Raw genomic sequence first — 23045 nt, 5'->3', positions numbered from 1 at the left:
CTTAACAACATTGACCAGCATTGACCCACTGTGTTCTGTCTTGTTTACCAGGAGTTGGTGTGTTCATCATATCTTGGTACTGAAGGTGACACGTTGAGCTGGACTAGAACTTTAGAGCCGTCTTCTTTCATCTGAACCAAACCAATCCAACTCTGTTTGTGGTTATACTGTTTGGAAAGGGCACGCTCCAGGTGTACATAATTATTCCAAACAGATTTATCTCCCAGGGAAAGATTCTTGCGATAACTGCAACCAGATTCCTATCTTGCCTTGCACTTTCAGAGATTTAACATTTGAAAAATAGGAATGTGCCACATCATCAATAAAGGTGTTTTTTTTACACGGCGGGCAGCTGCGTATAGCATGAGATAAAGAGTAAACCAAAGCCTTGTTGAAAAACAGGGCGCTGCAGCCTCCTCTATTTGTCATGGCCCGATCCTCAAAGTGGTGCTGCCGCTGCTTTATCAGGTGAGTGCAGAGAGAGCGGTTTAAAGGCAAACGAAGGGAGCGTTTGAAAATCCGTTGGGGGTTAATCCGGCAGAAAGATTCACCCCATCAAGGAATTTGTTGTCACCCTTTTAAAGTGTTTGGCCAACCTTTGAATATGGTTACCAGAGCCTGAAGAAATAAGGTCAGAATTCTGAGGTCTAGGTCGCAGAATAACCTCTCCGGCATACTGCTGACTCTCAACCTCCCCAATTGCGCAATGGGTGGGAGTTTGCTGTTTTGACAGGCCTTAACTACACATCATCATGTTATGTTAATTAGTAAATGTCAGACTGTTGCAAAACACATGTTTTGGTTCCCATCTGTATCTGCCACCGCAATACAACAATAATTTCTTTGTGCAGGATATGAGTAAATTCTGTATCAGATGTGAACATTGGCAGTTGCAAGGTTTTGATTTGCGATCCCCTATAACTCCTTGGCTCGATCATTCTAATTTCCCCAGCCTGCCCCACTAAAGAACATCTCCCTGCCAGCCAGGTTTTCCTCCTTCTCCTTCCTTCCAGCTCTTCATCTGCATGGCTCTGTGCTGGCTGCCGAACCTCAAAGCTGTACTTAGAGTGATAAACAAGATAAATATCGGAGTGCTCAAGATCATTGTTGAGATTGCTGTTCATGATCCAGAGGCAAGGAGCTACTGTCACTCAATATAGTTGCCTTCCGTTGCGTAGAGCCATCACTGGGATATTGTGTTTGAAGGTGTTAACCACAGTCTTTGACAATCTGAGCAATATCCTGAAGACTAGATGGATGAAAGGCTATGCACCAATCCACATGAGCTATTTGTGCAAAACTAAATTATTCTCCACAGATTACAAGAAACAATGAATTAAACCACATCGAGGGTTGAAGAGAAGTCATTTCTTAATCGCTCTTTCAGAGCATAAATGTTTGCACTGAAAATGTCCAGTGACATTTTAGACCCCAGTGTATGAATAAGCTATATGGCCTTGAAGGATGAGGAGCATTTAGAGCTAACTGCTCCTGTTTAGCAGTCAGCCATTCCAGCGCAGTGCTTAATAGAAGTTGCCATGGCAGAAGGCATCTGTGTGGAATGAATAAATAATAGTAGTGTCTTAGTCGAAGTAGTTCACACAAGCTCCTCCATTTGCCTCTTATCAGCGCTGCAAAGATGGCTAGAGTCTTACAGAATTGGTGCTTATTACTAGTCACAGCTGTACCTTTCTGATTCTCTATGCTCACTCATTAATCGGTTTTGTGCGAACGCAATGGCGAGCAAAATTCACATGGGCCACACCAGGGTGATACCTTATACCCTCTCATTTGTGTGGGGAAATTAATCGGAGTCACTGAAATGGATCATAGTCTTAAAAACACTACTACAGCACAATATTCAAGCTTTCTCAAAATATTATGGAACCAAAGAATATGGAGTGGGTTTTTAGTTTTTGCCTGATGCTTAATATACAGTTGGCTGGTTGAGAAATACTCTCAATCGTTATTCAAGCATTATTCAGACATTTATCCATGATTTCAAAATTCCAGTGCGATAGTCTTTGTCTTTAGAGTCAGTTTATCACCACATTGTCCAACTACATTAACTGTCATTGATTGAACTTTCAAAATTGCATTTGCCCCGATGTCATACAGTGCTGTGCACATGAGGGAACTACACTATACAAACACACCGACAGCCTCTGACCTCACAGATAAATCATGGGCTGTTCATAAAGTTGATTCATTCCTTTTATCTCTCGATTGCAGGGTCAAGGCAAAGAAAGGGGTGAATCTTCTGCAAACCAAGTCAAAGAATTCCCAGTGGACGGTGGACTGGGAGGTACAGTCTGGGGCAAAGCATTCCATCACCACCATCGACGTGAACAAAAATAAAGGAGTGCAAGCCGGGTAAGTCAACAGCCTAAGGCCTAAACACACAACATACAACATCCACCCAAACACTACAGAGTGAGGCTGTTGTGCCCAGCACATTGTTCACTTTAGGATGGTGTGTTCGGTGAAAGACCAATTGAGACTTCCTCAAAACATCTCATTGGCTGCAATAGTGTCATCATGTTGCTTGCTGATAGTAATAAAGAAGTTATAAGTCTATTTGTAGTAAAGATATGGATACAGATTTAGTTAGTTGTGCAAAAAATCCTTGGATATACTCTGTCAAATAAAGTGCTTAAATGCAAAGTCATAGAGAGCTCCCGAGTGGCGCAGCGGTTTAAGTCACTGCATCTCATTGCAAGATGCAACTGGCTGTGATCGGGTGTCCCATAGGTTGGCTCACAATTGGCCCAGCGTCGTCCAGATTAGGGGAGGGTTTGGCCGGGGTAGTCGGTCATTGTAAATAAGAATGTGTTCTTAACTGACCTGCCTAGTTAAATAAAGGTTAAATAAAATAAAACAATTACTTACACCAATGACGATTTAAACATTTCTCCCTGCTTGGCAGAAAGCTGATATGTTTGGAGGACAACTACATTAAACTGTAGTTTTGAAATGCGTGCTTTTTACAGCTTGAGGATCAACTTAAGTGATATATCCATTTTATGTGTAGGGAAAACCAATAGAAAAATGGCAAAGTGATATGTACAGTTTAACTTTTATACAGTTCCTTCAGAAACTATTCATACCCCTTGACTTATTCCACATTTTCTTGTGTTACAGCCTGAATTCAAAATGGATTGAATCAAAAATATTCTCACCCGTCTACACACAATACCTCATAATGACAAAGTGAATACATGTTTTTAGAAATGTTTGAAAATGTTTGCTTATGAAATACAGAAATATCTCATTTATATAAGTTTTCACAACCCTGAATCAATACTTCATAGAAGCGCTTTTGGCAGTGGTTACAGCTGGGAGTCTTTCTGGGTAAGAGCTTTCCACACCTGGATTGTGTAACATTTGCCCATTATTCTTTTCAAAATTCTTCAAACTCTGTCAAATTGGTTGTTGATCATTGGTAGACAACCATTTTCAGTTCTTGCCGTATATCTTCAAGTAGATTTAAGTCAAAACTGGAGCGCTGACACTCAGGAAAATTCACTGTCTTCTTGGTAAGCAACTCCAGTGTAGATTTGGCCGTGTGTTTTAGGTTATTGTCCTGCTGAAATATGAATTAATCTCCCAGTGTCTGGTGGAAAGCAGACTGAGCCAGGTTTTTCTCTAGGATTTTGCCTGTGTAGATAAGCAAGAGAAAAACCTGGTTCAGGACATTTTTTTTAACCTTGCTTAGCTCCATTCCATGTATTTTTTTATTCTGAAAAACTCAGTCAAGCATACCCATAATACGATGCAGCCACCACTATGCTTGAAAATATGGAGAGTGGTACTCAGTAATATGTTGTATTGGATTTGCCTCAAACATAACACTTTGTATTCAGAACAAAACATGTATTACTTTGCCACATTTTTTGCATCATTACTTTAGTGCCTTGTTGCAGAAAACGTTTGGGAAATATTTGTATTCTGTACAGGCTTCCTTCTTTTCACTCTATCAATTAGGTTAATGTTGTAGAGTAAATACAATGTTGTTGATCCATCCTCAGGTTTCTCCTATCACAGCCATTACACTAACTGTTTTATGGTCACCATTGGCCTCATGGTGAAATCCCTGAGCTGTTTCCTTCCTCTCCGGCAACAGAGCTAGGAAGAACGCCTGTATCTTTGTAGTGGCTGGGTTTATTGATACACCATCCAAAGTATAATTAATAACTTCACCATGCTCAAAGGGATATTCAATCTGCTTTTTTAAATTCATACCCATCTACCAGTAGGTGCCCTTCTTTGCGAGGCATTGGAAAAGATCCCTGGGCTTTGTGGTTGAATTCACTGCTCGACTGAGGGACCTTACAATTATCTGTATGTGTGGGGTACAGAGATACTGTAATTATTCAAAAATCTAGTTAAACACTATTTCTGCACACATAGTGAGTCCATGCAACTTATTATGTGACTTGTTAAGCACAGTTTTACTCCTGAACTTATTTAGGCTTGCCATAACAAAGGGGTTGAATACTTATTGACTCAATACATTTCAGATTACATTTTTTAATTAATAAATATAAAATCAAATTAAAAATGTAAATCCACTTTGACATTATGGGGTATTGTGTGTAGGCCAGTGACAAAAAAAACTACATTTAATCCATTTGAAATGCAAGCTGTAACACAGAAAAAAGTCAAGGAGTGTGAATACTTTGTATGTTGCTGCATTGCAGTGCCATGGAGATGTTATCGGCAAAAATGTCAGCACTACCTATGCCTGTCAATGGGCAAGGGTACCCATTATTATATACAGGCACATCACAGGACTCGGGCTACGTTCCAATATCCATACTAGGCTTCATCTTAGAATGCATGCCCAATACATTGGATAATGGATCATACCATTACTCTCATCAGTCCTAAAACAGGTCCTCCATTTTGAATGAAGGCAGTAACAGTGGAATCAGGTGCAGCTGAGGATGAAGGGAGGTAGCTAGCTTCTTAGCCTGTGATACCGCAATACCTCTGGGCGGGCGAAGCCTGGAATTAGCTAACATAAATCACTAATACACTCAACTCATTAACAAAGAAGGCATTAAGAGTTAGGGCTGCTTATCCTAAACCTCCGGAGCTATTTAGCCAGTGCAGATCCTAGTAATACCACCGCCCATCATTTCCACGGACTGTGGGGAAAAAAGAAACTGGCCAAGTGGGTCTGGAGGGAGGGGGGGGTGGAGAGTGAGCGTAACAGACAAACAGTGACATTACCTGAATAAAAGATCAGCCAGTCTTTCTTTGTTCTCTCTCAATATGGCACTTAGTGTCTGGCTTTCTCGCTATATTTAGTGGACCATGTCAAGTCATCTTTACCATCCTGTCACCATGTTGGAAATCCAGTCCAGCAGGGGGTCAAGCTACGATATAGACACATTGTGTCATCCCGACTTTTGTCAGAGGCCCAGTCAAAAGTCATGAAGGTATTTTGGGCAGAGTTCATATGTTACTAATGAGTTTTGCCTACATTTTAGAGCCATATAACAATCTCCAAGAATAAATAGCCTGCCGTTTCCTTTTCTCCTTTGATTTAGCCTTTTAGCTGATAAAAAGCATTAAAGATGAGTGAATTCTCAAACTACAGTATTTCAGGCCCACTTCACCCAGCTAAGTGAGATAACATTAATGGCGGGACCTTTTTTGAAGGCATATTTAACTGTGATATAGTTTTGCCTTTTTGTGCCGACTTAGGTATATATTTTAGATAATGGACCATGCTGGGCTGTTTTATAAATCTGTCCACAAAAGTAGTATGTGTAGATCCATGCCAAACAGGGTCCCAGTAGTTTTGAGTTACCACATTAAGCCTAATAAGTTTAAAGCCTTCATTCGACATGGTTTAGCAAAAAATCTAGGCCTATAATAGATTATATTGTCATCTTCAATCATGAAGTGTGATCAATTTTCTGGGCGAACGTGGCACTTGGGAGCATTTTGCATTTCCTGCTAGATGAAAACATTACTTTCTTCAATAGCTTGGTAACATGTACATTATACAAGGAACTAAGAATAGTCAATGCTTTTCATGTCCACCATGTGATTCTCTGTGTTGTCAAGGACTTCTGAGTTGTTATGACAACATGCAATTATTATAAGTGTTCATCTTAATGTAAAGAATATGTAACATATTAATGTAAAAAAGTTATTTGAGGAGCTGATGGTTAATACCACCAACATACTCATGTTCTTCATGTACTTCTGATTGGTGCACACCAGTATCTTACTCGTCACAAGCAGCTATGTATTTTTTTCAAATGTAGTTATGCATCTTACCACTGAGCTCATCAAAGTAGAAATCAGCAGCGTCGGTTAATTTAAAGGGAGAAGGTGTGTGTCTCTTTGTTAACAACAGCTGGTGCACGATCTCTAACAGAAGTCTGTTACTATTTCTTTTTTTATTAAGCAAATATTTGTCTTTCTTTTGAACTCTGCATTGTTGGGAATTGGCTCATACAGTGCCTTCAGAAAATATTCATACCCCTTGACTTATGACTGTGACTGACTGTCACAGCCAACCTGTTAGGGATGATGGTTCCTGTACAGGAACCAAATCAGCGGAAATTTCAGAGCGCCACCTATAGTACACGATAAAACTCAAACTTTCATTAAAACACACACGCAAGATACTCAATTAAAGCTACACTCGTTGTGAATCTAGCCAACATGTCAGATTTATTATTTATTATTATTTGTAAAATGCTTTTCGGCGAAAGCATGAGAAGCTATTATCTGATAGCATGCACCCACCGAAATACCTGAATGAGACCTAAACAAAAGATTTTGCGATTGCCGGCGCTACACAAAACGCAGAAATAAAATATAAAACATTCATTACCTTTGACGAGCTTCTTTGTTGGCTCTCCTATATGTTCCATAAACATCACAATTGGGTCTTTTTCCCGATTAAATCCGTCATTGTATACCCAAAATGTCATTTTATGAAGGCCGATCTGATCCAGGAAAATTCACCTGTACAAGACGCAACGTCACTTTAAAATAAAAAAAAGTTGCCTATAAACTTTTACAAATCACTTCAAACTACTTTTGAAAACGAACTTTAGGTATTAATAAATGTTAATAATCGATCAAATTGATCACGGGGCGATCTGTATTTGATAGCAGCAAGTCTTGAAATCATCGTCCATTTTTTCACTTTCATAACTTCCTCCGGTGCGCCCCAAGACAGGAAGTGCCTATATGTCATCTCACCAAGGATAAACCAGCCATGAAATGCCAGTACTGGCGACATCGTGTGGAAGCTGTAGGCATTGTAATCGGAACCTCATCTATTTTCTATCGCCTTAGACATAACATTGACTGCATCATCCCTAACATCAAAATGTATTAATGGAATGCAGGAATATCTCATTTATCCCTAACATCAAAATGTATTAATGGAATGCAGGAATATCTCATTTACTTCGTTTTACAAGCCGATTTAGGTCAAAACTGTAACTAGGCCACTCAGGAACATTTAATGGAATCTTGGTAAGCAACGTTGTCCTTGTGTTTTAGTTTATTGTCGTGCTGACAGGTGAATTTCTCTCCCAGTGTCTGTTGGAAAGCAGACTGAACCACGTTTTCCTCTAGGATTTTGCCTGTGCTTAGCTCTATGATGGTTTTTTTCAGAAAAAAACTCCCCAGGCCTTGCCAGTGACAGGCATACCCTTAATATGATGCGGCCACCACCATGCTTGAAAATATAAAGAGTGGCACTCAGTGATGTGTTGTGTTGGATTTGCCCCAAACATAACGCCTTCTATTAAGGACATAAACTACATTTCTTAATCACATTTTTTTGCTGTTTTACTTTAGTGCCATATTGCAAACAGAATGCAGGCTTTGGAATATTTTTATTCTGTACAGGCTTCCTTTTTTCACTTTGTCATTTAGGTTAGTATTGTGGAGCAACTACAATGTTATTGATTCATCCTCAGTTTTCTCCTATCACAGCAATTAAACTCTGTAACTGTATTAAAGTCACCATTGGCCTCATGGTGGAATTCCTGAGCGGTTTCCTTCCTCTCCGGCAACTGAGTTAGTGACTGGGTGTATTGGCCACTCAAAGTCTCATCAATAACTTCACATCCTCAAATGGATATTCAGTGTGTGCTTTTTAAATGTTTTATCGATCTACCAATTGGTGCCCTTCTTTGCGAGGCATTGTAAAACCTCCCTGTGTTTGAAATTCACTGTTCGACTTACAGATAATTGTATGTGTGAGGTACAGAGAAGAGGTAGTCATTCAAAAATCATGTTAAACACTATTATTACATACAGAGTGAGTCAATGCAACTTATTATGCTACTTGTTAAGCACATTTTTACGCCTAAACGTATTTAAGCTTGCCATATCAAAGGGGTTGAATACTTATTGACTCAAGACATTTCAGGTTTTCATTTTTTATTAATTTGTAAAAATGTCTAAAAAGATCATTCCACTTTAACATTATGGGGTATTGCGTGTAGGCCAGTGACCCAAAATCTCAATTTAATCCATTTGATATTCAGGCTGTAACACAACAAAATGTGGAAAAAGTCAAGGAGTGTGAATATTTCCTGAAGGCACTGTAAGTAAACTTGTCACTGTAAAATCTACATCTGTTATATTTGGCGCATGTGACCAATCAAATTTAATTTCATTTGACAACACTATTTACCAAGAGTTTTCATCTATATTTTTTCATAGCTGGCAATATTTCCCACCACAAACCGACGCTGGCACTAAGATCCCACTCAACGAGCTGTATAGAGTCCTTAAGCAAACAAGAAAAATGTTCATCAGAATTTTGGCCTCCCCTTTTTTAGCACATCACTAGGACATCTACAGGACATCTACAGCACCTGGTGTCACAGGAAGGCCAAGAAAATGATCAAGGACCTCAGCTACCCAAGCCACAGCCTGTTCACCCCACTACCATCTATAAGACGGAGACAGTGCAGGTGCATCAAAGCTGGGACCGAGAAACTGAAAAACTACTTCTATCTCCAGGCCATCAGACTGTTAAATAGTCACCAATATCCGGCCTCCGCCCAGTACCCTGCCCCCAGTACCCTGCCCTGAACCTTAATCACTGTTACCTAGCCTTCTACCACCTGGTACTCTACCCTGCACCTTAAAGACTGCTGCCCTATGTACATAGTCATTGAACACTGGTCACTTTAATGTTTACATACTGTTTTACCAACTTCAAAGTGCCTTCAGAAAGTATTCACACCCTTTGACTTTTTCCTTTTTGTTGTTGTGTTACAGCCTGAATTTGAAATAGATTACATTTGTCACTGGCCCATGCACAATATCCCATCATGTAAAAGTGGAATTATGTTTCTCAATATGTGTACAAATTAATAGAAAAATTAAAAGCTGAAATGTCTTTGGTCAATAAGTATTCAACCCCTTTGTTGTGGCAAGCCTAAATAAGTTCAGGAGTACAAATATTCTTAACAAGTCACATAATAAGTTGTGTGGAATAATGTTGGAATAGTGGAATAGTGTTTAACATGATTTTTGAATGTTACCTCATCTCTGCACCCCACACAGCAGTGAATTTCAACAACAAAGACTAGTTGTTTTACTATGCCTCTCAAAAAGAAGGGCACCTGTTGGTAGGATGGTTAACAAAATAAAAAGCATAGAAAATGTAGTAATTACATTTTGGGTGGTATATCAATACACTTGGTCACTACAGGCTACAGGCGTCCGTACTTCTGTTGCCGGAGAGGAAGGAAACCGCTCAGGGATTTCACCATGAGACTAATGGTGACTTTAAAACCGTTAGTTTAATGACTGTGATGGGAGAAAACTGAGAAGGGATCAACAACATTGTAGTTACTCCACAATACTAACCTAATTGACAGGGTGAAAAGAAAGAAGCCTGTACAGAATACAAATATTCCAAAACACGCATCCTGTTTACAACAAGGCACTGAATTAATAATGCAAAACATGTGGCAAAGCAATTCACTTTCTGTCCTGGGGCAAATCCAATACAACACATTACTGAGTACCACTCTCAATATTTTCAAGCATAGTGATGGCTGTATCATGTTATTGGTATGCTTAAAATCGTTAAAAGCTGGTGAGTTTTTCAGGATAAAAGAGAAACGGAATGGAACTAAGCACAGGCAAAATCGTAGAGGAAAACCTGGTTGTGGGAGACTATAATTCACCTTTTAGCACCAGCGTTGCTTACCAAGAAGATGCCAGAATCCCCCACGCCAGAATTTACTCTAAGCGCAGGCACATTTACATCCAGCTTTAGCACTGCTTAGCACTTTATTGTTGTCTTGATCCTCTCTCACCTCTCACTATGCATTGTACTTGACATCAATTTTTTCCAATGGCTTCCTAATCACGGCAATATTCATTTTGTAAATGCAGTGTCCTCCCATGTCCCTGTGGAGACAACGGGAAAATCAGATTTGATTGAAATTGATTGCTGGCAAAAAAAATGTAAACAACTGATAAAGCAATTAACTGGGTTGAGTTGGCATTCTCCCAAGGATGTTGCTCTTAACTTATAATTGTAACTATTGATTCAAAGGAACAATTGTGGAGAGGCATTCTCTCCGTCTAGAAAGCTTTACGGCAAAAATGTATTTTCCATGGCACATCTCATTCTCTTCTTCTAAGGCTAATATATAGGTATATTGTATATCTGTGCAAACTCTTACTGGAAGAAATGGAAAGCTTTGGAACTGTAGGCTATATTTTAAGAATTTAAACCCAGGTTTGGTAGCTGAATATTCCTGGTTCATGGGGTGAAGTGTAATTGTTGAAAGATAGGTGGGGACCATCGGGCCTCCCATCGGTCTCTCGTGGGGTCTTCTAAACCAGCTGTCATCATCGGCAGCTCTATGGTGAGAAACATCTTGATTCCTGGAACAAAAACCCTGTGCTCTTCTGGAGCACGAGTACAGGACATTACAAGGCTGCCTCCTACCGTTCTATGACATTGTTGTAGGTAACATTCATATACTGAAAATTTGTGCAAAAAGGCTAACTCTGCTCCATCATTCATTGAATCAGATGGCTCATTCATCATAAAACTACTTTAATGTTTTTTTATTGGCAAGATTAGCAAACTTAGGCATGATATGCCAACAACAACATTCTGAACCTACACTCCATGCATAACTGACCAAATTAAGAAAGCAAGCATTGTAATTTAAAATTCCTAAAAGTGAGTGTGGAAGAGGTGGAACATTTTTTGTAAATCAAATCAAATTCTATTGGTCACGTACACATATTTAGCAGATGTTATTGTGGATGTAGCGAAATGCTTGTGTTCCTAGCTCCAACAGTGCAGTAGTATCTAACAATGCATAACAATACAAACAAATCTAAAAGTAAAATAATGGAATTAAGAAGTATATAAATAGTATATACATTTTAGGACGAGCAATGTCAGAGTGGCATTGACTAAAATACAGTAGAATACACTATATACATATAAAATGAATAAAACAGTATGTAAACATTATTAAAGTGACCAGTGATTCCATGTCTATGGACAGTTGAAGTCGGACGTTTACATATACTTAGGTTGGAGTCATTAAAACTCGTTTTAAACCACTCCACAAATTTCTTGTTAACAAACTAGTTTTGGCAAGTCGGTTAGGACATCTACTTTGTGCATGACACAAGGAATTTTTCCAACAATTGTTTACAGACAGATTATTTCACTTATAATTCACTGTATCAGAATTCGAGTGGGTCACTAAATTGACTGTGCCTTTAAACAGCTTGGAAAATTCCAGAAAATTATGTCATGCCTATAAAAACTTTTGATAGGCTCATTGACATAATTTGAGTCAATTGGAGGTGTACCTTTGGATGTATTTCAAGGCCTACCTTCAAGCTCAGTGCCTCTTTTTTTGATATCATGGGAATATCAAAAGATATCAGCCAAAACCTCAGAAAAAAAATTGTAGACCTCCACAAGTCTGGTTCATCCTTGGAAGCAATTTCCAAACACCTGAAGGTACCATGTTCATCTGTACAAACAATAGTACGCAAGTATAAACACCATGGGACCACGCAGCCGTCATACCGCTCAGGAAGGAGACACGTTCTGTCTCCTAGAGATGAACATACTTTGGTGCGAAAAGTGCAAATCAATCCCAGAATGACAACAAAGGACCTTGTGAAAATGCTGGAGGAAACAGGTACAAAAGTATCTATATCCACAGTAAAACGAGACCTATATCCACATAACCTGAAAGGCTGCTCAGCAAGGAAGAAGCCACTCTTCCAAAACCGCCATAAAAAAGCCAGACTACGGTTTGCAACTGCACATGGGGAAAAATATTGTATTTTTTGGAGAAATGTCCTCTGATCTGATGAAACAAAAATATAATTGTTTGGCCATAACAACCATCGTTATGTTTGGAGGAAAAAGGGAAGGCTTGCAAGCCGAAGAACACCATCCCACCCGTGAAGCACGGGGGTGGCAGCATCATGTTGTGGAGGTGCTTTGCAGCAGAAGGGACTGGTGCACTTCACAAAATAGATGGCATCATCAGGTAGGAAAATTATGTGGATATATTGAAGCAACATCTCAAGACATCAGTCAGGAGGTTAAAGCTTGGTCACAAATGGGTCTTCCAAATGAACAATGACCCCAAGCATACTTCCAAAGTTGTGGCAAAAGGACAACAAAGTCAAAGTATTGGACTCGCCATCACAAAGCCCTGACCTCAATCCTATAGAACATTTGTGGGCAGAACTGAAAAAGTGTGTGCTAGCAAGGAGGCCTTACAAACCTGACTCAGTTACACCAACTCTGTCAGGAGTAATGGACCAAAATTCACCCAATTTATTGTGGGAAGCTTGTAGAAGGCTACCCACAACATTTGACCCAAGTTAAGCAATTTAAAGACAATGCTACCAAATACTAATTGAGTGTCTGTAAACTTATGACCCACTGGGAATGTGATGAAAGAAGTAAAAGCTTAAATAAATCATTCTCTACTATTATTCTGACATTTCACATTCTTAAAATAAACGTGGTGATCCTGACTGACAGAGAATTTTTACTAGGATTAAATGTCAGGAATTGTGAAAAACTGAGTTTAAATGTATTTGGCAAAGGTGAATGTAAACCTCTGACTTCAACTGTACATAGGGCAGCAGCCTCTACGTTGCAGGGTTGAGTAACCATGTGGTAGCCGGCTAGTAATGGCTATTTAACAGTCTCAAGGCCTTGAGATAGGAGCTGTTTTTCAGTATCTCGGGCCCAGCTTTGATGCACCTGTACTGACTTTGCCTTCTGGATGATAGCGGGGTGAACAGGCTGTGGCTCGGGTAGTTGATGTCCCTGATGATCCTTTTGGCGGCCTTTCTGTGACATCGGGTGCTGTAGGTGTCCTGGAGGGCAAGCAGTGTGCACAGGGTGATGCGTTGGACAGAATGCAGCACCCTCTGGATAGCTCTGTGGTTGTGGGTGGTGCAGTTACCGTAACAGGCAGTGATTACAGCCCAACAGGATGCTCTTAATTGTGCATCTGTAAACGTTTTTGAGGGTCTTAGGGGCCAAGCCGAATTTCTTCAGCCTCCTGAGGTTGAAGAGGTGCTGTTGCGTTTTCTTCACCACACTATCTGTGTGGGGTGGACCATTTCAGATTGTCAGTGATGTGTACGTCGAGGAACTTGAAGCTTTTCACCTTCTCCATTGTGGTCCCACTGCGGTCACACACTGTTGTGAAATCTGCCTTGGCAACAGCTAATGGGGATCCATATTTTATAATTTTTTATTTTACCTTTATTTAACTAGGCAAATCAGTTAAGAACCAATTCTTATTTTCTATGACAGCCTAGGAACAGTGGGTTAACTGCCTTGACCGCTAGGGTGTGGCACTACAAAGTTCTGCCCCACTACAACAAAAAATGTGCTGTTGGGTGTACTCGAGGACCGGAGTTGGGAAACACAGCACCAGCACAACCCCATCATTGATCAATAAGAGGGATCAGGTAGATATTGTTCAATAATGCATCCCTCCCCTTGACGTTCTATAGGACCCTGCTGTGGTGTTGTTTTAAATAACTATCTACGCCTCTGTGGGAGTTGACCCAATGACACAATGAAACTATCCTGCTAATCAGCTCAGCAGGGGCCTGATCTGAGCATGGAAGTCCTACTTATGTAAACGTGTAAGCATGGGCTAGTAAAGATAACCAGGGTGCACAGAAAGGGCGTTGTTAACCCCACAAGGCCTTCCATTTGAAAAGGACATGTCACCCACACAACATATCCTAATAGCGCATTGACTCCATTTCCATCCCTGTGTAACTCTTATTCAGCACATGAGCAATTTGGGTGTCTGGTTTTCTGAGTGCTAGTTGTCGAGGGTCTGGCCAAGCTACCTGCTTTGTAAGGAGTGTCATAGATAAATCAGTAGGAATATTCCATGAGTGATGTTGAGACAAACAGTCAGAAGTCATTTAGGCTGTCATCTCTCATCATGCTGTTTCCAGTAAGGCCCTTTGTGAGTGCAGTATACTGGAGATAGGGACTCGGCTCCCAGTCTTCATTACGACATTGGCATTTTCCCTTTGAATGGCAGACTTCTTTTCTCTCTGCCTAGGGGAGATAGCAGCATGGTTCATTTCAGATCCAGGTCAAGTGTGTCTGTAATGGTCTTGTAAACCCTGGAACCTACTGTAGGCCTACACTGCTGAAACCCTTTCGAAGTGCAATGCGGAATGTGTCTTTCAGATGTGATGGTTTCGCAGCTTGGAGCAATAGTAATGGTGGTATATAAAACATATAGTATGTTGGTCTGCTGGTACTTCATTCCACAATTGATTCAATAATTTTACACCATCTTAGAAGAAGATAAGTCCTCTATAAGTAGAAGGGGTTGAATGTTTTAGTACATATACAATGCATGGAATGAAACGGGGTGAAAGTTCATCTTTGCCTAGGTAAAACTAACATGTGCGAGTACACATGGCTACTGTTCATGCGGTTAAAGTAATGGATGTTTGAAATTGTAGGAGGGGTTGTTCACATCGTATGTTTGACCACTTTACTGCATGTGTGCTAGTCATAACTGGCTGGTACGTATGCACATCGTGTGTATGGGCTATGGTAATGATCATGGAAATGTAATGAAAAGCTTACCATGTCCATAGAAATGTAACGAACTGGTTTTGCCGTTTCATTGACTGATCATTGAAATCCATTGAGACAGTTGTAACATCTTGTACAGATGATGCATTGCAGGGTTTCCCAAATAATCTGTGCTTGATGATGAGTTGGTTATTTGACTCAGCTGTGAGTCAGCTAAATGTGCATCCCGGAAGGGTCCCAAGAACCTAGTTTGGGAAACACAGATGTTTTGTACTAAATGATCACATTGAAAATCTACTGTAGGCTGCTTGTCCGTGTGGGAAATAGACATATTGATCATAAATATAGTACACTGCTTCTACCAAAGATTGATGTGGGAATGAGTTGCTTGGCTAGCTGGATAGGTAAATAGATGCAAAAAAGTGAAAAGACAACACACAAGAAAGGACCACAACCATAATATTTCTAACTACCCACATGAGGAGCGTTTGAAGGAAAAAAATAAGCTGTTTCACTACACTGGACCCGTCAGAATGAGAAGCAACTAGCCAATGACATTACAATAGGGGTGTGATTGAAGTTGTGTGGACCATTGACATGACAGATCGTGTGGTGCAAGCATCAGAAATTGTAACGACACGTATGACAACACTTCAAAAATCTAGGACACGAGGGAGGGGGGGAATTCATTTTTTTCTCAAATGGTTAGGAATCTATGTCATGGTGCTCTTTTATTTAAAAAAAAAAGCTGTCACGTTTCGACCGTGAAGTCTTTATAAAGCTTAGTTTATCAAAGACTCTTTGGTCACCTTGTAAGAAGTTCAACTCACTTTTGGAGTTCAGTCACACTCACTTTTTCCAGAGTTCAGTCACATTCATTTAGGTGATGAATCACCTGAGGCTGACGTTGTGAAGGCTTCACATGCTTCCTTCATTCATACATTTTTAGAACGATGTTGGTGCACTGCAATTTTCATATAAAAATAAGATGATGTTTTGTCACACACTGAGTAGGTATAGTGAAATGTATTGTTTTACAGGGTCAGCCATAGTAGTACGGTACCTCTGGAGCAAACTAGCATCATGTGCCATGCTCAAGGGTAGATGGAAAGATTTTTCACCTTGTCGGCTCAGGTATGCGAACCAACACTCTAATCGCTAGGCTACCTGCCTCCCTATCGTCTGTTCATGTTAATCTCTCTTGATAAACACCCTAAAAATACATGCTCAAGCATGTGTGTGGGGATCTCAGGTAGCTCCTAAAAGCAGATAGGAATGGCATATTTCTGGACCTCATTGGTTATTCCAAAACAACAGATGCGCACAAGCAGCAGCCTGATTGCTGACTGTTCCAATAATACCTAATACATGACAGAACAGCTGCTTGTTCCGATCGTCTACTCATTAGCATATTTAATGATCAAATGCAGCCTGACCCCCATTAAGCCCCTTGTAAATGAATAAAATGCTGATTTGGTGCTGGATCCTACTATGTTTTTGGTAACATATTGCTGTTATTGATGCTTTAATTGCTCAATTATTACATTCCCCACAGGGATGAACTGGCCAATATCGAGGTGATGCAACTGGACTTTGAGATGGAGAACTTCACCAGCCAATCGGTCACCAGAAGGATCAACTGGAACATCGACTACCGTGGCCAGAACCCACCTCCGGACTCGGAGAAGGTGGTGACTGAGTTGACCGTGGTGCAGAAGGACATTCAGGCTATCATCCCACTCTCCATGGTGAGTAACCTGTGACATCACAGATGGTATGCTATAATAATGTTCATATCAGTTGAATCGGTCCATTGAAACATTTTCCACAACTATTCAATTCAAATCTCTCATGTAAGACAATAGGTTAGCCTCCAGTTTCATCAAAGGACATTCAATCCCCATTGTCATTTGTAACCATGCTTATCAACATGAGGTTCTCTCTCACTAGATCGATGATGATTTCACCTGCTAAGAGAAGGCTACAAAGGCCACCAAGTAATGGTACATCATGCTAAAAGTCTGTCTGGCATCTCCACTTCTATCTCATGAAAAGGGGCAATTACTGTAGTAGGCAGTAAAAAACAATTGTGGAAGCAAGGGGCATTAATTAAGTAATAGGAAGGAAGAGGGCCAGTCCTGAAGGGTCAAGTCGCCTCCTATGTGGTTTCACCTCCCCTTACTTGGTGAAGGGAGCCTGTGGAAAGTATCTAGAAGTTTTAGGGGGGAGAGACTTCATTATTTGGATATTACAATTCAACTGGTTGGGTAAAATGTATAACAACAGTTCTCTCAGCCCTACATATATTTATATAGGTCTAAAATGCCACAAATTGCAAAGAAGCAAGCACCCAGGTACTGAAGACACTTTTTTAACACACTCAACAACAGAGGTTAATTAGCGAAGAGGAACATGACCTCTGTGTGTTCACCGGACTTGGCGGTATGCTTCGAGGGCTTTGTTAGAGGGGTCAGGCAGCGATGAGGATAGGAGTTCAGCTGAAAGGAGCCGGGGTCATAGAAATGCCAACGCGTGGGGAATAGCAAAAAATAGCAATAGCCGAGGCAACCTGCGCCATTTCATTCATTATCAGCTGCTTTGTTTCACTGTTTCTGCTTCATGTACTGTAGTGTAGAGAGGCTGCGCCCCAAATGTAACCTTATTCCCTTCATAGTGTACTACTTTTGACCTGGTCCCATAGCACTCTGGTCAAAAGTAATGCACTATATAGGGAATAGGGTGCCATTTGACCAAGGCAGAATCTAATGCCACACATTCTCAGATCTCTCTGTCTAATTATTGTAACAGTAACAGTAGCAGCAAGGCGGTAGACACAATGCACTTAGTTCTTTGTGTCTACCATTGCACACATCCTCTGAGAGCTTGATAGAAACCAGAAGGCTCAGATCAGTATTTTTTCTGCAGCCACTGATTTGGGAGACAGCAGGATGAGGCAATCTGGGGAAAAAACACACAAGATGCATTTTATCTTGAGTAACAAAAAAAATGAAACAGACAAGGGACAAGAACATGGCAAGCCATGTGCACAAAATGAATCCCCTCTCTGATTTAGCCCTAGCATGAACAAACGAGGGGGAGAGGGAGGGAGGCTTGAGGGAGAGATAGAGGGATGAAGAAAAAAAAGGAGAAAAAAAACTAATCCCAAGACGTGAAAGCTTTGCTAAGCAGATTCACTGCCAGCCAGAGCTGAGCCACTACAACTGGGGAGGAGGAGGCGAGGGAGGGAGGGGTTAGATAGTAGGGAGGGAGGAGGAACGAAGGAGGTGGGTGAGTTTACAGTGCAGAGTAGTAGCATCTTCCAGGAGGATGTGGTTAAATCAGACTCCATCACATTAGTCCTGTCAGGGCCCCAACTAGGTCCCCCTGGCCCCCACAGTCTTGGCGCAATTACCTCCCCGTGTCAGAGAGCCCTCTCGAGCTTCTTATTAACGAGGGATGGGAGAGGTGGAGAGGGTGATGAGGGGAATAGCGGGATACTGTGTTGCTGGCTCCACCACTGCTTCATGCTTCTTTGCCGAGGTCACGCGCACACACATCTACACACGCCACAGGTTTTGCACGTCTGACGTGGCGTTTCAATCATTTCCATGAGGAGTAGGAAGTGGGAGCCAACAGAGGTTTGGCTTTGATATGATTCGCTGGCTAATCGGCTCGGTCTTAAAGCCTCCATCACAACTCAACAACTGTGGGGCTGTCAAGCTTCATTCATTCTCTCACTACTTGTCATTTGGTTACTTGGATTAAAGTTGACCCTGCTTCTTTCATTTCTCCAGTTTAAATCTAAAACACTGTTCACATGGATGAAGCTAAACTAGTAGTCATTAATAGACAATACTAGTCATTGTTTCAGAAGCAGTATAATACATGTTTTAATTTCCGCAGTGTATTAGACGGATAGTTGTCTCAGTCCCGTTTATTGGGCCTGGAGTAGTCGTGTCTTGTGTCTACACTAACTTATCCTTTTCTTACTGTATGGAGTTTAAACACCTTGGTGTTTCGTAGGCTATAAAATATTACTTTGAAATCCTTTGCTGCGTGTTATTGATAGCTCTCCCCCTACTGTGTTCACAATAAGCTCTCACTCATTACTACGGACAGTGTGGCTTCCGCTTACCGCCACCATAAATTCTCAGGCCCCCCCCCATTTAAATGTAGCATATTAGCTGGGCAACAGAATACCCGTCACGGCTGTTAAAGGTAGAGGAACAAAGCGCAGCGTGGGGAGCGTACAAGAGACACTGAACAAAACAACGAACACTACAAAAACAAAAAAAACGTGCTAATTGCTATGTGCCTTGAGAACCACACATGGCCAAACACAAAGAAATAGAAAACATAGAAATAAAGAAACTAAAATTCCCACCCTAGTCACACCAAAATAGAGAATAAAAGGCTCTCTTTGGCCAGGGCGTGACAATACCATTGGCACGTGAAAATGAGAAACATTAGGGAGGACAAGATGTTTTTTTACTATAAGGTGGCAGTTTTGGTTTGTTGAGAAGAAAAAGAGTTGAACTATTTTCTCCTTCCCATAATTTGTCAATATCAGAGGACCTCCCACTGGGCACAGATGTCAATTCAACGTCTATTCCATGTTGGTTCAACGTCATTTCATTGAAAGGATGTGGAATCAACGTTGATTTAACCAGTGTGTGCTTAGTTGGCTGTCATTGGTCTGCAGTGGCTATTCTTTAGCAAGAAACTCAGAGGCTAGGTTAACACATTTTCCTCATTGGAAATGACTTAATAAGCATATTGTATTATGAACAAATGTATCAACAGGTAAAATGGCATCAATATTCAAATAGTGCACCAGCTAATTAGATTTGGGCAGGACCTGACCATTGTGAATTCTTCTAGACTTTAAATTGTTCTAGTTTCAAATAGTTTGGAAGTTACATTGTGAGATTACCTGCTATGGACAGCATTAAGTCATTCAGTATGTATTGGTTTTCGAAGAGCACACACAACATACAATTTGCACTCATTGTCAGTGAACATATGCTTGTATCATGCCGGGTAAACTCTCCTATTTGATTGCCAGCTCTAGGGCACTACAAATTAAAGGAGCTCATCAACACACATACCTCCAGAAGCAACATGAATCCTCTTTTATATGCTGCATTCTTTTTGATTACACCACATTAAGTATTACTGTTTTCCCTCCAAGACTTGAGCATGGTGGTGTTTTGATTGAAGTCAAAGGAACATTTACATGCTTTGGGTTTTCTCTAGGGGGCCACGAGGGACACAAATTAAAGTCAAACTCCTTACCCCCGCATAGCTCACATTCATTCCGTCAAAATAATGAGTTTATTAACAGTCGCCCATTTCAAGGACCAGTGTGCATTTTAATTGGCTGTTTCTATATCACTGGAGTCATGATAAAAGTGTAGATCTGCTGACGGACTTGGCCCTGTTTATAATCAGTTCTCAAGTCAGTTTTTGTTCCCCAGCATTTATTAGCAACACTAGACTTCATAGTTGTTGTTTGAGGCCTTAGTGCACAGATTCACTAACAGTAACCTGTTGTTTGAGGCCTTAGTAAACAGATTCACTAACAGTAACCTGTTGTTTGAGGACTTAGTGCACAGATTCACTAACAGTAACCTGTTGTTTGAGGCCTTAGTGCACAGATTCACTAACAGTAACCTGTTGTTTGAGGACTTAGTGCACAGATTCACTAACAGTAACCTGTTGTTTGAGGACTTAGTGCACAGATTCACTAACAGTAACCTGTTGTTTGAGGACTTAGTGCACAGATTCACTAACAGTAACCTGTTGTTTGAGGCCTTAGTGCACAGATTCACTAACAGTAACCTGTTGTTTGACGCCTTAGTGCACAGATTCACCAAAAGTAACCTGTTGTTTGAGGCCTTAGTGCACAGATTCACCAAAAGTAACCTGTTGTTTGAGGCCTTAGTGCACAGATTCACTAACAGTAACCTGTTGTTTGAGGCCTTAGTGCACAGATTCACCAAAAGTAACCTGTTGTTTGAGGCCTTAGTGCACAGATTCACCAAAAGTAACCTGTTGTTTGACGCCTTAGTGCACAGATTCACTAACAGTAACCTGTTGTTTGAGGCCTTAGTGCACAGATTCACTAACAGTAACCTGTTGTTTGAGGACTTAGTGCACAGATTCACTAACAGTAACCTGTTGTTTGAGGACTTAGTGCACAGATTCACTAACAGTAACCTGTTGTTTGAGGCCTTAGTGCACAGATTCACTAACAGTAACCTGTTGTTTGAGGACTTAGTGCACAGATTCACTAACAGTAACCTGTTGTTTGAGGACTTAGTGCACAGATTCACTAACAGTAACCTGTTGTTTGAGGACTTAGTGCACAGATTCACTAACAGTAACCTGTTGTTTGAGGCCTTAGTGCACAGATTCACTAACAGTAACCTGTTGTTTGACGCCTTAGTGCACAGATTCACCAAAAGTAACCTGTTGTTTGAGGCCTTAGTGCACAGATTCACCAAAAGTAACCTGTTGTTTGAGGCCTTAGTGCACAGATTCACTAACAGTAACCTGTTGTTTGAGGCCTTAGTGCACAGATTCACCAAAAGTAACCTGTTGTTTGAGGCCTTAGTGCACAGATTCACCAAAAGTAACCTGTTGTTTGACGCCTTAGTGCACAGATTCACTAACAGTAACCTGTTGTTTGAGGACTTAGTGCACAGATTCACTAACAGTAACCTGTTGTTTGAGGACTTAGTGCACAGATTCACTAACAGTAACCTGTTGTTTGAGGACTTAGTGCACAGATTCACTAACAGTAACCTGTTGTTTGAGGCCTTAGTGCACAGATTCACTAACAGTAACCTGTTGTTTGAGGCCTTAGTGCACAGATTCACCAAAAGTAACCTGTTGTTTGAGGCCTTAGTGCACAGATTCACCAAAAGTAACCTGTTGTTTGAGGCCTTAGTGCACAGATTCACTAACAGTAACCTGTTGTTTGACGCCTTAGTGCACAGATTCACTAACAGTAACCTGTTGTTTGACGCCTTAGTGCACAGATTCACTAACAGTAACCTGTTGTTTGAGGCCTTAGTGCACAGATTCACTAACAGTAACCTGTTGTTTGAGTAACCTGTTGTTTGACGCCTTAGTGCACAGATTCACTAACAGTAACCTGTTGTTTGACGCCTTAGTGCACAGATTCACTAACAGTAACCTGTTGTTTGACGCCTTAGTGCACAGATTCACTAACAGTAACCTGTTGTTTGAGGCCTTAGTGCACAGATTCACTAACAGTAACCTGTTGTTTGAGGCCTTAGTGCACAGATTCACTAACAGTAACCTGTTGTTTGAGGACTTAGTGCACAGATTCACTAACAGTAACCTGTTGTTTGAGGCCTTAGTGCACAGATTCACTAACAGTAACCTGTTGTTTGACGCCTTAGTGCACAGATTCACCAAAAGTAACCTGTTGTTTGACGCCTTAGTGCACAGATTCACTAACAGTAACCTGTTGTTTGAGGCCTTAGTGCACAGATTCACTAACAGTAACCTGTTGTTTGAGGCCTTAGTGCACAGATTCACTAACAGTAACCTGTTGTTTGACGCCTTAGTGCACAGATTCACTAACAGTAACCTGTTGTTTGAGGCCTTAGTGCACAGATTCACTAACAGTAACCTGTTGTTTGAGGCCTTAGTGCACAGATTCACTAACAGTAACCTGTTGTTTGAGGCCTTAGTGCACAGATTCACTAACAGTAACCTGTTGTTTGACGCCTTAGTGCACAGATTCACTAACAGTAACCTGTTGTTTGAGGCCTTAGTGCACAGATTCACTAACAGTAACCTGTTGTTTGAGGCCTTAGTGCACAGATTCACCAACAGTAACCTGTTGTTTGACGCCTTAGTGCACAGATTCACTAACAGTAACCTGTTGTTTGAGACCTTAGTGCACAGATTCACTAAC

The 23045-nt window shown here is 40.8% G+C and overlaps 1 protein-coding gene across 2 annotated transcripts in view; it reads left to right on the top strand.

Annotated features, from left to right (window-relative positions):
- Nucleotides 1–23045, top strand: part of tmem132e (transmembrane protein 132E) — a 337250-nt gene that overhangs the window by 284252 nt on the left and 29953 nt on the right. For both annotated transcript variants that reach the window (XM_046327284.1, XM_046327277.1), the window contains exons 3-4: nt 2233–2373; nt 16650–16842. In XM_046327284.1, coding sequence (XP_046183240.1) covers nt 2233–2373; nt 16650–16842 — 334 coding nt within the window. The remainder of the gene's footprint in view (nt 1–2232; nt 2374–16649; nt 16843–23045) is intronic.

This window comes from Oncorhynchus gorbuscha, linkage group LG02 (assembly GCF_021184085.1).
Source record: "Oncorhynchus gorbuscha isolate QuinsamMale2020 ecotype Even-year linkage group LG02, OgorEven_v1.0, whole genome shotgun sequence".
Classification (NCBI taxonomy): Eukaryota; Metazoa; Chordata; class Actinopteri; order Salmoniformes; family Salmonidae; genus Oncorhynchus; species Oncorhynchus gorbuscha.
This window is presented reverse-complemented; position numbering and strand designations above follow the sequence as displayed.